At 41.0% G+C, this 16,049-nt stretch overlaps 1 protein-coding gene and 1 long non-coding RNA gene across 5 annotated transcripts in view; one reads left to right on the forward strand and one right to left on the reverse strand.

Moving 5' to 3' along the window:
* Positions 1-16,049, forward strand: part of LOC120235231 — a 75,912-nt gene that overhangs the window by 23,328 nt on the left and 36,535 nt on the right. The gene's annotated exons all lie outside the window — the stretch shown is intronic.
* Positions 1-16,049, reverse strand: part of PDSS2 (decaprenyl diphosphate synthase subunit 2) — a 260,475-nt gene that overhangs the window by 19,808 nt on the left and 224,618 nt on the right. For all 3 annotated transcript variants that reach the window (XM_039237439.1, XM_039237440.1, XM_039237438.1), the window contains one exon: positions 5,109-5,141. In XM_039237439.1, the coding sequence (XP_039093370.1) occupies positions 5,109-5,141 (33 nt within the window). The remainder of the gene's footprint in view (positions 1-5,108; positions 5,142-16,049) is intronic.

Below are 16,049 nucleotides of genomic sequence, written 5' to 3' on the forward strand. Positions count from 1 at the left end.
CAGTAACATCTGGTCTCTAAATGTGCCAGTGTGAAAAATTCTCAGAGCCAGTTAGCTAGGGTTATGAGAAAGAACGAGCAGGCAAAAAACTGCCAAAAAAAAAAAAAAAGAAAGAAAGAAAGAAAAAAAGAGTCTGGCTTTGTCAGTAAAGAAAGGACAATAATATTTACAGAAAATTTTCTATACTCAAGCTTCAAAAACGTAGAATTTGGACTCGGTATGCAGCAAAAATGGTTGAAGCAATCTATGGCTAAAAGGGCAAACCTTGGAAAGGAGAACCGTGACACGAGAGGAAAGACTCTTTTCCTTTTTGAAGGGAAGTGATGATATGTGATCATGCAAATGCAAATGTCTGCGGACAGCGCTGTTTGCTTGTGGGAAGAGAATTTTAATGTGTACCCTATGCAAATGCGTTTTATAATAAAACAGAATGTGCAAGGCCTTCTGAGGGCGGGGAGGGAAGCAGCAGCTCTAGACGCTGCACTTGAGTGTGGTGGGACGCAGCCAGAAGCACGTGCCACTCGCAACCCTGAACAGACTCCAGCAGAGAGGGCACGTCAAAACCCCACTCCTTAAAAAAAAAAAATCTCTCCTATGTTCCACTGAGAACTGGATGCCTCATGAATGAACACCTGCAAGATCTTTCTTTACCTGGTGCTTAACCTTGAGCAACTCTGTGCTTAGAGTGAACCTCAGGAAGAAGACAGTAAAAAAACCCAAAAAAACAGAAGTCTCTTTTCTGTACTAAGTCACGGGGAAAATGATATGAACTGCACAGTAAAGACTAGAGATGACTATAAAGAAAGCTCCTGAAAATCATTTAGAGTCTTTGTGTCAAAATTAGCATGAAAGTCAAAGCCCATTTAAGGCCCAGTCCGAAGTATTCGTGAAAACAGTGAGCAGGAGGCCTATTTACTGATAGCTGCGTATCTGAAGCAGTTATTAAAAAGAAATTGGGAAAAAGTCTGTATCTCTACACTGGAGATATTTAAGCAAGCCATTTTGAAAGTGTTAAAAAATTAAAATTGTAGAAAGCCGAACCATAGGTGCCATGTTTTGCCTGAAGTGGTAAAAATACCATCTGCCTCAGTCTTTTTAGCAGCAGGCTTATTTCGAGTAGCAGTAGGCTAAGCTGCAGGCATACGCTCGGCTCCAGCTGGGGAAAATACACAGACGTTTGTAGATGTTTTTCTAAGCAAGAGTAGTCAACATATTCGTTTTCTTTCAGACATATATATGTTACCATAGCAAACCAAGCATGAATGTGGTCCGAGAAGCTTCTCCACCAGTCCAACACGTACCCATGAATTCCTACAATTCAATAGGTGGCACTCTTCCCTCTAGCACTGCATCAAATCAGCCGTGCCTAACTGAGGGGCCAGAAGCCTGGGGAACATGGAATAGTCTGAGAGATATACACCCAGGGCTGCAGACCAACCACTGTAATTAAGATCCCCACAGCACTGCGTATAGGGGCTTCACTGTTAGCACACCGGCTTTTTGGGTCACAATTCACTTCTGGTAATTATATTCTGTCTAATCAAACTTCTCCTCAAGTTTTAACTAGGTAAGTAAATCACTTCTTGTTTTTCTATTTTAGAAGCTACTGGGCAGAATCACCTTATGGTTACACAGCTCCCAGCCTTGCCCAGACCCCAGGTGGATGAGTCCCAGCGGCAGGAAGGGTGATCCCATGATTGTCTTAACCACAGTACAGAGGCAGGAGAGACATAATGAATTAATGGTTGTCAAGTGCTTTGATATCTTAAGATGAAAGGCACTGTAGTAGTGTGAAGCATTCATATCCAGACTCTATCGCAACAGCAAATCAATTAAAAAGTAATTCAATTTCTCATCAGAGGGTTTGAGTACAGACCACTGTTTTGCTGAATGTGACAGTCTCAAGATCCAGCTGAAACTGACTTCGAAATGATCACCTCTTCCTCTGCTTCCTCATCATTCTGAGACTGACAAAATTTGACAGATGGCTTATAATAAGGCCACAAAGCACATAGCCAAAATAATTTCTTATGGTCCTCAACATCTGATTTTTCAGATAAAATTTGGTTTTTGGGTGAATACTCACCACTTGGAAATAACAAAATTTCCAGCAACAAACACATTTCACGATGGTCACCAGAAATGGCTGTTGCATTTTTCAAATGTAGAGTTACAGATAAACCCAAGGGCAGCCCTAAGTTGCTAACTAAGCATAGCACCTGCATTTGTCAGCATGAGCACCATGCCCATGCAAAACAGAGATGCCTAGACCTTGGGTCATGATATGTATTACTAAGAGCCCATGGTACATCACCTAAGAGACAATATCCCAAGCTACACCCTGCAGACATCTGCCCCATACCTGCTAGAGATGGACATAACCTTTTTTTCCCCCATGTCACTTGTGTTTAGGTCTGTGGAAGGATGATAAGCCTAGATGAATTGCTTAGATCAAGTTATGGCCCTTAAATGTCAGAACCGTATCACATAGTCCAGAGGGGTGGAGTTCTATTTACTGGCACAAGAAATACGGTCACTACGCACTTGTGAAGGCAGCTGTAGGGCTATTGAACATTGAGATGGACTGTGTTATATAGTCAACATATTCTTTTCCTTTTTTAAAAATGTTTTTTAAAATTTATTTGGGAGGGAGGGGTAGAGAGAAAGGAAGGGAGAGAATCTCAAGCAGGTTCCCCACTGTCAGTGCAGAGCCTGACTGACGTGTGCTTTGATCTCACGAACCGTGAGATTATGACCTGAGCCAAAATCAAGAGCCAGATGCTTAACTGACTGTACCACCCAGGTGCCCCTATAGTCAATATATTCTTAAAATGGCTCAGTGAAGTCTACAACCCTCAGTTCCAGACCTCCCAGAAGCTCCTGCACTTCTAGAATAACACTAATGCAACTCATCATGCGCATACATTTAACAAGCCCTCCTATACATAAGCTTGTGCTGGGTACAAATGATGTGACCATGAATGAGATGCCTTCAGAGCTCTTACATTCCAGTGTAAGAAAAAAAAAACAGAAACAAGCTACTAAAGGAAAATGATAATTTTAGATTATGATAAGTGTTAAGAAGGAAAAATAGAGCAAAGGGGAAGGGGCTACTTTGGATAGGGAGGTCTGGGTCAAGGAAGCGTGTGATGGCGAAGTCTACATCAGCCTCGTTCACAGTGCCCGCCAGCACTAGCACAGCACCTTGCACCTATTAAATATCCAGTAACTGGTGGTTGAGTGGATAAAGTGGATGAAGGAATGAATGTGGACCTCAGGTATACAAGATAAGAATGCCCCCCACCCACATAAGAAGAGTATCTTCTCTCAAATTTGGAATTGGCCTAAACAAATTCCAGCACTATCTAAAACTGCTTGCTTTATACAAAGGAAAGTGAAGGAAAACCAGAGAGGTTAAGGGTTCTTAGATTTTGCAGTGAGTTGGTGGCAGAGCCACTGCTGGGTCCAGGGGTGTTCTTCTATCTGTGCACCATAATTTTTTCCTTTCTTCTAAGCTCTTCAATTGTCATGTGCCTCTGCAATAAGAAACCCTGAAGGAGTTCTCTGAGTCGTAAGTAAGCATCAAGGGTCAACAGTCATTCTATTGCTAAATCATGTTGACTTTTCCCTTGGTTTTTTGTTCATAAGTTAGCTTTCCTTTCCTCTAACACAGTGAAACCCCAGCCTTTATCTCCAAGCTAGTTTATTACAACCTTCCTAAACAATCTTTTTAACCCTACTGATACCTGTAACATGTGTCAAAAGCTTCTTTTCTCTCTGATTGATAAAGAAACCCTATACCAGATTTTCTCCTGCAAGGAACTTCATGTGTCTTCTATTTTTTACTCATGGCCTCACTCACTCACCCACTCATTTACTCCCTCCCTTCCTCCTTCAGGCACTATTTGCCATGTGCCAAGCACTGTGTTAAGCACCAAGTATACAAAGACAAATAAGACACTGCCCCTCCCCTTGAGGAGCTCACAGTCTATGGTCTGCCTCATAAATAGGTGGTTATAATATTACCGAGTAAGTACAGTGACTGAGAGGTGTACCATGTAATAAAACGTGAATGAAAGCAAAAGTCTGTGAGACTGAGAAAAGGAGGGGCTACAGCTCAGTCAAGGCAAAGAGAGGACAAGCGTGGAGCCGTGGGTGGGCACCTCAGGGCTGCCAGGAGAGCACAAGGTTCTGGACGGGCCCTGAGTGGTCACTGCAGGTTTCAGTTGTCCCCTGTGAGCAGAGCCCTTACAGCTCATATTTCTTCCTCCCTGTCTTTGGAGTGCAGGTGTGCTCATGCCCTGGATATTCCTGATGGTGGCATAAACCAGAGGGTTAGCACGTTTCTTTAGACAAGCAGCTGTATGTGTCCCACACACCTGCTAAAATGTTCCGTTTGTCCCTGAGGGGAAAACAGAGTGTGACCCAAGTGTGTGCTGAGGCCTGCACTGGTGCACTGAAATCTGAACTCCCGTGGTGCCTTTTAAACAAGGCCATGTGTCAGAATGATCTGTGGAGCCTTTTTTTTTTTTTCCCCCCAAATACTTACTTTCTGCCCCTGTCCTGCTCTCTGCACCAGAGGATTTTGATCTTGATCAAAGAGGGTGTGATGCTGTGGTAACCTAGGCATGTGTGTTTTCAAAAGCTCCACAGGTGACAGGACAACTACTACTTTTAGGAGTCTGAGTCTGCTGTGTACAGGGCGTCTCGGGTATTATCTGATGGAGATAAAAGCTATTTTCCATCCCCAGGCTAAAGCCACTTTTCTAGCAATGGTTAATTATCCAGTATATTTGTCTTCATAGTACTTACCAGCACATGACATTATATTATGCATCCATTTAGTTGTTGTCTCCCACACTGCATTGTAAATGTCCCAAAAGGAAACACTTTACCTGGCGCACGGTTATAGTCTCAACACCTAACACCATGTCTGGAGTGAAGTAGGCACTCAATGAGTACACTTACCTGCTAATGCCTGTTACTTAACAGGGAATGTCCCTCAGCTCTGAATGGGATGATTCTCATTTGACCTTTCAATTGTAAATAAAAACCAAACACCAGATTGAAATGTAGAAAACTGTGTAGTATGTATAAAATCTACTTACCTTAGCATAGTCTAATCTTCCCTTCTCCTGAGCCTAAAGTAGAAAGAGGGGAAAGTAATTTGTTAGTTCTTTAAAAATTATGTAGTGCTTCTAAAACTTTTACTTCTCCAAGAATAAAAGTCAATTCTCTCTCCCTTGGTCCCCCCACCATATATCTTTCTATATATCTACATAGTTGTATCTCTATACAGCTGTATACATATAACACTTTTAAGCATATTGAAGAGTGTGAAGAACAGCACAGTGAGCACATATATACATTCTATCTAGACAGGACAGTAGCAGACATGTGATTCTTCACCCTGCCATGTTTCAGCACAAAACACGTCTTACAAGCACAGGGTGTTTTATACATAACCACAGGACTGCTACAACATTTTATTTTTAAAAAAATGTTTATTTATTTCTGAGGGATGGGGAGGGGCAGAGAGAGAGAGAGAGAGGATCTGAAATAGGCTGACAGCAGAGAGTCTGATGTGGGGCTTGAACTCAAAAACTGTGAGATCATGAGCTGAGCCAAAGTTGGACACTTAACTGACTGAGCCACCCACATGCCCTTGTTATCACATTTTAAAACAATTAATTCTGTATTATCTTACAATCCATATTCAAATTTCTACTATTGTCCTAAGAGTATCCTTTATAAAAACTTCCTCTCCCCCCAACCAAAATTAAACAAGATTCACACATTACATATGGTTTCTTCATCTCTGGTTAGCCTTTTATTTTTTAATTTTTAAAAAAAAAATTTTTATAGTTCTTATTTATTTTTGAGACAGAGAAAGACAGAACATGAGTGGGGGATGGGCAGAGAGAGACACACACAGAATCCGGAACAGGCTCCAGGCTCTGAGCTGCCAGCACAGAACCCGATGTGGGGCTTGAACCCAAGAACCGCGAGATCATGACCTGAGCCAAAGTCGGACACTTAACCAACTGAGCCACCCAGGCGCCCCTCTGGTTAGCCTTTTAAATCTAGACTACACTCTCCCCATATTTTAAGAAATGAAAAGAAAATCCTTAATCTTTTTTCATGCAAATCATTGACTTTTTTAAAAAAATATTTTTATTTATTTTTGAGAGAGAGATAGAGACAGCATGAGCAGGGGAGGATCAGAGAGAGAGGGAGGCACAGAATCTGAAACAGACTCCAGGCTCTGAGCTAGCTGTCAGCACAGCTAGATCATGACCTGAGCCGAAGTCAGACGCTCAACCGACTGAGCCACCCAGGCGGCCCGCAAATCATTGACTTTTTGAAGAGTCCAGGGCAGCTGTCTTATAAAATGTCTTTTTGGATTTGTCATATTATTTCTTCGATGTGTCATTTAATTTGTCCCTGTTCTGTTTGCAAACTGAAAGTTGGGTCTGAAAAAGCTTGCTTAAACAGTTTTGGCAAGAGCACTTTATATAGAAAATTAGGTACTTAATACTGCATCAATTCAGGAGGCACAAAATATCAGGCTGTTCCACTCTTAGTAATGCTATAAATTTGATCACTTGGTTAAGGTGGTAACTATCAGATGGTTCCATGTAACGACATGTTTCCTCCTGTATAATCAGTATGTAATCAGTGGGGTCAGTTTCTTCCCCCACTTCCTTTGGTATAATTTTTATCATGCTGTTATTATGTTGAAAGACCCCTACCTCTAGCTCCCACCCCGGGATGAGGATAGAGAAAGTGGAGTTGAGAAAGACATCGTATAGGTGGTCATATTTAAAAAATATTTTTAGTTGTTGAAAATTTAAAGTGAACACATACCGTACTCAAATATGTCATGTATAAAATCCTAACATGACAGAGACAACCAATGTATTAATCTTTGTTGATTTGTCAACTCATTTTTTGTAGACTTCATTAAAACTTCTCCTGCCACCTCTGCACAGAATAAGAACCCTTCAATTTGCAAACAGGTTAGGTCTTGAGGCCAAAATGACACTATACAGGTAATGAAGGTGGGCAGATTACTTTAATGAGATTAAAGAAGATTTTTAACACTCGCCCTGACTCTTCTTGCTTCTTTACAATTTTTTAAAAAATTTATGCAAAGATGCTTGCATTTTGTTTTTCTTATTTTCATAATAAGCAGCTTAGAAGAAGACACTGGTCATGTATAGCTTTTGGCCCCATTACAAACCACTCTAGGTGAAAATGGTGACTTGAATGTCTTCTATGAAACAAAAGGCCCCCGCAATCGATGTACTATAAAAAAGAATCTGGGAATTTCAATCTGCTCTTGAAATTTTTTTAGGGATCTAGATTGTCAGTGAACTAGGAAGGGTCTGAATGTAGTCCTGAGATGCATTATACCATAAGGAGTATGAGTCAGTTCTTGCAGAAATTTAGAAACTAGGTTTCTTCTTCTCTCTGTTTAGGTATTTTATATTTACTTATTTGTGTGTCCATGGACATCTTCTCCCCAAATAGTCTTGTCTACATTGAAAATCCCTCTTTCTCTACACTAACATCTGTGCTTTACAAAGAACCCTTGAGCACGTCTGTCCAGGGCACATGAGTGCCCTAGACCCAGCCACTAAACTTTGTTAGTGTGCAAATATCAATGGGCCTTGATCCAGGGAATAATCCATGGCTTGTGACCAAAATTTCGGCAGCAGCGTTTCACAATTTTGCTTAGTCTTTAAGTTCTCAAACTTCCAGCTGTCTCTTGAATTCACTTTAGGTTAAGAGATCTCTGACACTGAGGCCAATCCCAGCTGTGGTCACACGCTTTCCACCTTTTCAACTGTTCACCCTTTTCCTTGTCTCTTGTTGATTAGCACGGATTGCTCAAACACAGCACTTTTCAAATGATGTACAAACAGGGAGCTCCACAGAACTGTTCCTCCTGTCAAACGACTCATTCCTGCAACAAATTTGCTATTTCCTCACTACTTTCAGTTGTATTCCTCTTCTAACCAGGTCATCATTCTGCATCTTTCAACATTCTTATCTTTCAGTGTTTCATAAAGAGTTTGTTAAAAGTGTTGAAAGTGATATTTGTTGAAAGTTAGGAAGCCAAGATTGCAAGGTAAAGTGCAGAGAAACGATACAACTTAGGATGACTTAGGGTGGACTTTGCCTTTTGGAAGTAGTGAGCCATTTTCCAGTTTGTCTCATTAAAAAAAAAAAAAAAAAGAAAAAAAAGAAAAAAGAAAAATCAACAGCCGTTTCCTTAGGCAGAAAGAGTGACTATAATGTTGGTTACAGAGACCATTAGGGTGGTCCTATCAGAAATTTTTGTACAACCATTTTTCCCAGACTTTGATTCTAAACGGATTATCTTAGAGAATTCTATTATTTTGAAGTACTTGTGCTTTATCAGTCACAAGTTCCCTTCAAACTCTGTCGTTTCATGGTGTATTTCCTGGCTTGGTTACCACTCTTCCACTCAGGACAGAGATGCTCTGCTGGGGATGGTGGCACAGAAATACCATGGATGTAATCCATATCTGTTCAGGATCAGCTCCTAAAGGTTTGGAAAGCTGGGAAATCAGAAGGCTACACAAAATGACAGCACAATTACTGGAGCCATTTACAACCTGAACAGGGATTTCCTGTTGCTATGCAGCTCACTTGAATGTTCTTTTTATTTTATCACAACACACATTCCAGTTCTGTGAAACCACTTCATCCTGGACTGCTTAGTAAGCTTGTACAGAAAAGCACCAATTATTTTATAAGACAATATTATAAATATTTAAGTCTTTATAGGAAATATGATATATACGTATTTCCAGCTGTTGCTGTGTGTTAGTATCTACATAGGTCATATACGCACCTTAGAGTACACATTCTGATACACATTTGTGTTTCCACAAAAGGCTTTTAGAGCTTATGAAAACATAGCACACTAGAAACTGATGGAAATGAGATTCAATCCCCTATATAAGTAATATTCTCATTACACTTTACCTTTTCTAGTTCTTTTTGCAAAATAGTTAACTTTGGGAGAGGACATAGTTTCTCTTTCACCTGATGATGTCTCTTTCACTAAGTAATTATCTATTGTGCACCTACTATGTGTCAGGCAGTGCTTGGGCACTGGAGGTGGAGCCATGAAAAGAACAGATAAAAATCTCTGCCCTGTGGAGCCTCTACTCCAGGGGTTGCAGTCTTGTTTTGGTTAGGCTTCACATACAGTCTCCCTCTAGAACCGAGGTTGTATGAGAGGAGAGCAAAGTTCTCTCCTGCCCACAACTGTATTCCATGTCTAGATTGGGACCAGTACAGAGCATATGGCCAATAGTATCTGGTGAATGGATGCATACATGCATACATGGATAAATGCTTTTTTTTTTTTTTTTTTTTTTAATATGTGTTGGTTATGTACTGTCTATTTAGGAAACCTAAGAAGCAAAGTTCATTTATACTCACTTCTAGATCTAGGAAAGTTGGGTGTTTCTATTCAGAGCACCAGTATGTAATTAATAGGGAACCATTAGCTGATGTTTGACAACTAATTTTTACCCATATTGAACAATACCATGTTTTCACTTGAGTGCCCAACTTCTATTTATAAGTAGACCAAGGAGGGGAATCTAGAAAATAAATCCAAAGAATTCATGAAAATCAAACAACAAAAGGATAAAACAGAGAAGAATGATCTAGTAGCCTGCCAACAGATATAGTGGTTTAGTGTAATTAAGTGCCTCAACCCGAGGGACGCCTGGGTGCCTTGGTCAGTTAAGTGTCATGATCTCACTGTTTTGAAGTTCAAGCTCCGTGTCGGGCTCTGCGCTGACAACTCAGAGCCTGGAGCCTGCTTCAGATTCTGTGTCTCCTCTCTCTCCGTCCCTCCATCATTTGCACTCCATCTCTCTCTCAAAAATAAATAAACAGTTCAAAAAAATAAATAAGCCCCTCAACCTTGAAAGCAATGTGTTGAAGTGAAAAGAGCCTGGAACAGAAACCTCAGGACAATTCAAGGTGCATACCTCAAAGGTTATGGTGTTAAGTAGGCCTTGTCTTTGGAGGAAAGCAAGTGGCCTAATATATTTTATTTTATTTTAATTTTTTAATGTTTTTATTTTATTTTTGAGAGAGACGGAGGGAGTGTGTGTGGGGGGGGGAGGGGCGGGGCAGAGAGAGAGAGGGAGACACAGAATCTGAAGCAGACTCCAGGCTCTGAGCTGTCACCACAGAGCATGACACAGGGCTCGAACTCATGGGACTGTGAGATCATAACCTGAGCTGAAGTTGGATGCTTAACCGATGGAGCCACCCAGGCACCCCGCAAGTGGCCTAATATCTTAACAGTGACCACTCCAAAAAGTACTGTGACTTCCAGGGAAGACGTGTGTACTAGATGCCAGAAAATAGGATTTCTAACACGATACATGAATATGTCTAATAATTTTGAAATTTTAAAATTTTGGGTCCTCATTTTCTTATCTATAAAATAAGTACTGGACTAGACCACACATTCCCAAATGCTGGGCTCTCACAAATGCTGGACTAGCTGTCAGAATCACTTGAGTAGTTTGTTAAAAATGCACATCCTCAGTACTCAGTACTCTGGCCCTGAGTTTCTGATTCATTTGAAGATCACTGGTCTGGACCATGTCTAAGTCCCTTTCAATTTAAGCTCCTGTATGCATTCGTATTTACTTCAAAGGCTAAAAAAGAACAACTATAAAAACTCCTTAAGTCTCAAGGAGAATGGAGTGCTATAACTTTCCCCTCTTTTTCTGACATCTGCCACTTATCATGTATATTTCTAGCAGAGCAAGATATTATTAAAATAACTTTCTCACTGGGGCCCAAAATAGGCTGATATAAAATAAATTCCAGACTGTATTTCAACAGCCAGCAGTCCTGAACCTCTTCCTGCCACACTGTTCATCTCCAGAAGCCACTGTAAATTCTGCCATACACGGCAATTCTCTGAGGGCTTCATTACTAGGATCTTTAAAAGGGATTCACTCATCTTTTTTGCCTCCTGTAGGTGTGCTTCTTGTCAATCCAGGTCATGAGAAAAGAAAGTAATTTTTCCCAGTCTTTAGCAGTTCACAGAGAATGTATGGTTTGAACCTTGTTTTATCTTTAAAAAAATGGGAAAACAGACAAGATAGTGTGCCAGTGCTCATGACACCAGAGGCCTCCTCAGACAGCTATAGTGAGTACTGTAAAACAATATTCTGTACAAAAGCAAAAAAAAAAAAAAAAAGCTAGTATTCTGAGCGAGAGGATGCACAGAGGGATTAATTCCAAAGGTTTATGTACCAGTCTCTGCAGACCAAAGGCAGATAGATTCCCTGTTGGTAAGTAATGGATGTACAATGTGGTCTTTTACTTTAAGAAACAAATGCTTTCTTATAAGTCAGGTAACAAAGAAGGATTGGGTGATATAAATGAACTGTTTCCAATTTTCAACTACTGTTATCTGGACTTGAAAGCTGGATATGGAGAAACCTTTTTCTAAAAGTAGAAAACTAATATTCCACAGTAGGGAGTCCAGAAATTGCTAGAGACTGATCATCTCTACTTATGTTACTCTTCCTGAATGCTAGCAGCTATATTTGGGAATGAACAACAGGTGTTTTTAAAGAGATTCTCTCTTTTTTTTTAATGTTTATTTATTTTTGAGAGAAAGAGAGTGTGAACGAGGAGGGGGAGAGAGAGAGGGAGACATAGAATCTGAAGCAGGCTTCAGGCTCTGAGCTGTCAGCACAGGGCCTGATGTGGGGCTTTGCAGTCACAGAGTGTGAGATTGTGACCTGAGCTGAAGTTGGACGCTCAATTAACTGAGCCACCCAGGCGCCCTGCGATTCTCTTTTTAAAGCTTCCAGGAAAACTACCTTCCTCCTCAAACATTTTTTTTGTCCTCAAACTTTTTTTAAAAATTTTTTTTAATGTTTTATTTATTTCTGAGAGAGAGAGAGACAGCGCGAGCAGGGGAGGGTCAGAGAGACAGGGAGACACAGAATCTGAAACAGGCTCCAGGCTCCGAGCTGGCGATCAGTACAGAGCCCGATGTGGGGTCCGAGCCCACGAACCGTGAGATCACGGCCTGAGCCGAAGTCAGACGCCCCACTGACTGAGCCACCCAGGCGCCCCTGTCCTCAAACTTTTTAATGGAAAGAACATCAAGAACACCCATCTGCCCCCACTACATTAACCAATTGCTAATATTTTGCCATCTTTGCTTTCTTTTCGGACAATCATTTGCTGATTATTTGAGAGGAAGTTATGGTCATCCCTGAATACTTCCACAACAACAATGTTCTCCTGCAAAACCAACAAACTATTACCACATCCAACATGTTTAATGCTTCCTAAAGTGGTTAAGAAGCCCATATTCAAAGGTTTCCAGTTTAACCAATAGTGTTGTTTACAGCAGTTTGTTCTTTTCTTTTTAATTTTTTAAAATGTTTTATTTTATTTCTGAGAGAGAGAGAGAGACAGCATGAGCAGGGGAGGGTCAGAGAGAGAGGGAGACACAGAATCCGAAGCAGGCTCCAGGCTCTGAGCTAGCTGTCAGCACAGAGCCCGACGCGAGGCTCGAACCCAGGAACTGTGAGATCATGACCTGAGCTAAAGTCAGATGCTTAAACGACTGAGCCACCCAGGTGCCCCTAGAGCAATGTGTTCTAAGATAAAATTAAAAATCATACATTTTCTTTAGATGTCATGGCTTTTTTTTTTTTTAAATGTTTATTTAGTCTTGAGGGTGAGAGAGAAAGACAGAGCATGAGCAGGGCAGGAGCAGAGAGAGAGGGAAACACAGAATCCAAAACAGGCTCTAGGCTTTGAGCAGTCAGCACAGAGCTTGATGTGGGGCTCGAACCCATGAACTGTGAGATCATGACCTGAGCCGAAGTCTGCTGCTTATCTGACTGAGCCACCTAGGTGCCCCATGGATGTCATGGCTTTTAAATCTCTTCCATTCCACAGCTTTTCTGTCTTTCATAATATTGACACTTTTTAAAACTTAAAAAAATTTTTTTTTAATGTTTTATTTATTTCTGAGAGAGAGAGAGAGAGAGAGAGACAGACAGACAGACAGTGTGAGCAGTGGAGGGTCAGAGAGGGAGACACAGAATCGGAAATAGGCTCCAGGCTCTGAAATGTCTGTCAGCACAGAGCCCAACACAGGGCTTGAACCCACGAACCGTGAGATCATGACCTGAGCCGGAGTCGGATGCTTAACCAACTGAGCCACCCAGGCATCCCAGATAATAGTGACATTTTTTAAGAGTTCAGGTCAGCTGTCCTGGAGAATGTCCCTTGTCCTGGATTTGTCTGAGTGTTCCTCACGATTAGATTAAAATAAAAAAAAATTTTTTTGGCAAGACAACTAGATAAATGATGGTGTATACTTCTCTATTATATCAGAAGTCATACAATATCAATTTGTCTCATTATTGGTGAAACTAAGTTTGTTCATTGCTTCCCTTTGTATTTAATAAGTAATCTGTGGGGTGCTTGGAGTCCATGTGAATATTCAGTTCCCTTCTAACTATTCACTGAATTGTTTTAAGCCATTGTCCATTAATAACCCTTGTCTGAATAAAAGATTACATTGGTGGATACAAAAAAAAAAAAGACACTTTAAAGATCTTTTGCCTTGGAACCGGCAGGAATATCATTTGGCTCCTTTAGAGAACACAGGTCTTATTGAAAATTCCCTGTGCATCTGTATTGGTACGTAGGGGTGGAGTTTTGTATATATGTGAAAAGGTTTATTGGTGGACAGAGGAAGGGAGGAATGGTAGGATCCCCATCGTCATCCTGTAATGGTCTGGGTAGACTGTATGAGGATTCAGAAAGCTTACAAATCAGAAATCTATTAGATCTGCTAGCCTCACAGTTGAAGCAGTTGAGTTTTGGTTTGGTAGGAGAAGCAGAGCTTGTATCAACCCAACTTTCCAGTTACAAAGAAATAAACAGGGGAGGCCTCTTTGTTATCTTGATCATTCTTGCCTATTAATAAGATAGCACAAAGGCATCAATACCATTCAGAACTGGATTTCTCAGGTACCTGATGTTACCATCTCTTTCACCCAGGAAAGCTAAACTTTGGAGGGAAATGTGAATATCTGTGGATTAGATTTCTTGTGTTCCCTTCCTTTGGTTAACTGGGAAAAGAGGAAGCAATAGACAGGTGTGTGGATGGCTATGGTGTCCAATTAAAAAAAAGAGGAGGGGCGTGTATTATCTATATAACAAATTTCTCTTTATTCAGAAGTCTTGTCAATCCTTTTTACTTGCTATGCTTTCTTGGAATCTGGAAGAGGCATGAAATTAAACATCGCACACACACACACACACACACACACACACACACAAGATTGCAAAAAGGCCATGAGCAAATAAACCGGGCTGATAATGAAACTGAGTTGTTTCATCCAGTGGCCAGGTTCCAAGGTGATGGTCCCCAACCTGGATGGTGCACTTCAAGCTCATGATGACAACAACCAAATGTATACTTCTTTTTCCACTTAATTTTCTTATTTCTATTAATGGCACAATTCTTCCTCTAACCCAAGTTCAAAATTATGGTTTTGGCCTCTGACTGCCCCTCTCCAGTACACACCTGCCAGCTTCTCTCTGTATCATACTAATCTTCAGGTTCTATACATTTTCTCTCTATAATGAGGTTTTTTTAAAAAAAAATTTAATGTTTATTTACTTTTTAATTTTTAAAAAATGTTTTATTTTTTTGAGAGAAACAGACAGACAGCATGAGCAGGGGAGGGTCAGAGAGAGAGGGAGACACAGAATCCAAAGCAGGCTCCAGGCTCTGAGCCAGCTGTCAGCACAGAGCCCGAGACGGGGCTCAAACCCACGAACTGTGAGATCATGACCTGAGCTGAAGTTGGATGCTCAAACAACTGAGCCACCCAGATGCACTTAATGTTTATTTTTGAGAGAGAGAGAGAGAGAAAGAGAGAAAGAGAGAGGGAGAGGGAGAGAGAGAGAGAGAGAGAGAGAGAATGAGTGGGGGAGGGGCAGAGAAAGAGGAAGACACAGAATCTGAAGCAAGCTCCAGGCTCTGGGCTGTCAGCACAGAGCCTGACTCAGGGATCGAAGTCACAAACTGCGAGATCATGACCTAAGCCAAAGTCGGACACTTAACCAACTGAGTCACCCAGGCGCCCCTGAAATGAGTTTTTAAAAAAGATTTTACTTTAAGTAATCTCTACACCCAACATGGGGCTTGAACTCACAACCCTAAAATCAAGAATCATATCCTCTACTGACTGAGTCAGCCAGGAGCTCCTCTCTGAAGTTTTACACCTAACCTCCTTATCTTCCCATTCTTGTTGCCAACGCTCTGATCGAGATTTTTCCTCTGCACTGATCAAGAGGTTCCCCAAAACTTTCTAACTCATCTTCTCTCTAGTATCTCCTTGTTTCTTTCATCCCTTTTTAATTTTTAAATTTTAAATGTTTTTTATTTATTTCTGTGAGAGAGAGAGAGAGAGAGAGCATGAGCAGGGGAGGGTCAGAAAGAGAAGGAGACACAGAATCTGAAGCAGGCTCCAGGCTCTGAGCTAGTTGTCAGCACAGAGCATGACGCGGGGCTCGAAACTACGAACCGTGAGATCATGACCTGAGCCGAAGTCGGAGGCTTAACCGACTGAGCCACCCAGGTGCCCCATCCTTGTTCCTTTCATCCTATATGACACAGCCAGACATACCTCCCTAAAACACATTTCAGACATTGGCATTAAAAACTGTCAATGTCTGCTCCATGACCTGAATCAAGTTCATTTTCTGCAAGCAAACATCCACAGTCCTCTTTTTTTCAACTGAAGTAAAATTCATATAACATAAAATTCATCATTTTAACTATTTTAAAGAGTATATATAATTCAGGGGCACTTCAGTACATTCAGAACGTTGTATAGCCATCACCACTATCTAGTTTCAGGTTGTAGCGTGTCGTGCTTCATGCCTTTTTACTGCTGGATAATACGCCATTGTATGGGTATACCACA

The sequence above is a fragment of the Hyaena hyaena genome, unplaced genomic scaffold (assembly GCF_003009895.1).
Source record: "Hyaena hyaena isolate Hyena2069 unplaced genomic scaffold, ASM300989v1 scaffold_123, whole genome shotgun sequence".
In the NCBI taxonomy this organism is placed as follows: domain Eukaryota; kingdom Metazoa; phylum Chordata; class Mammalia; order Carnivora; family Hyaenidae; genus Hyaena; species Hyaena hyaena.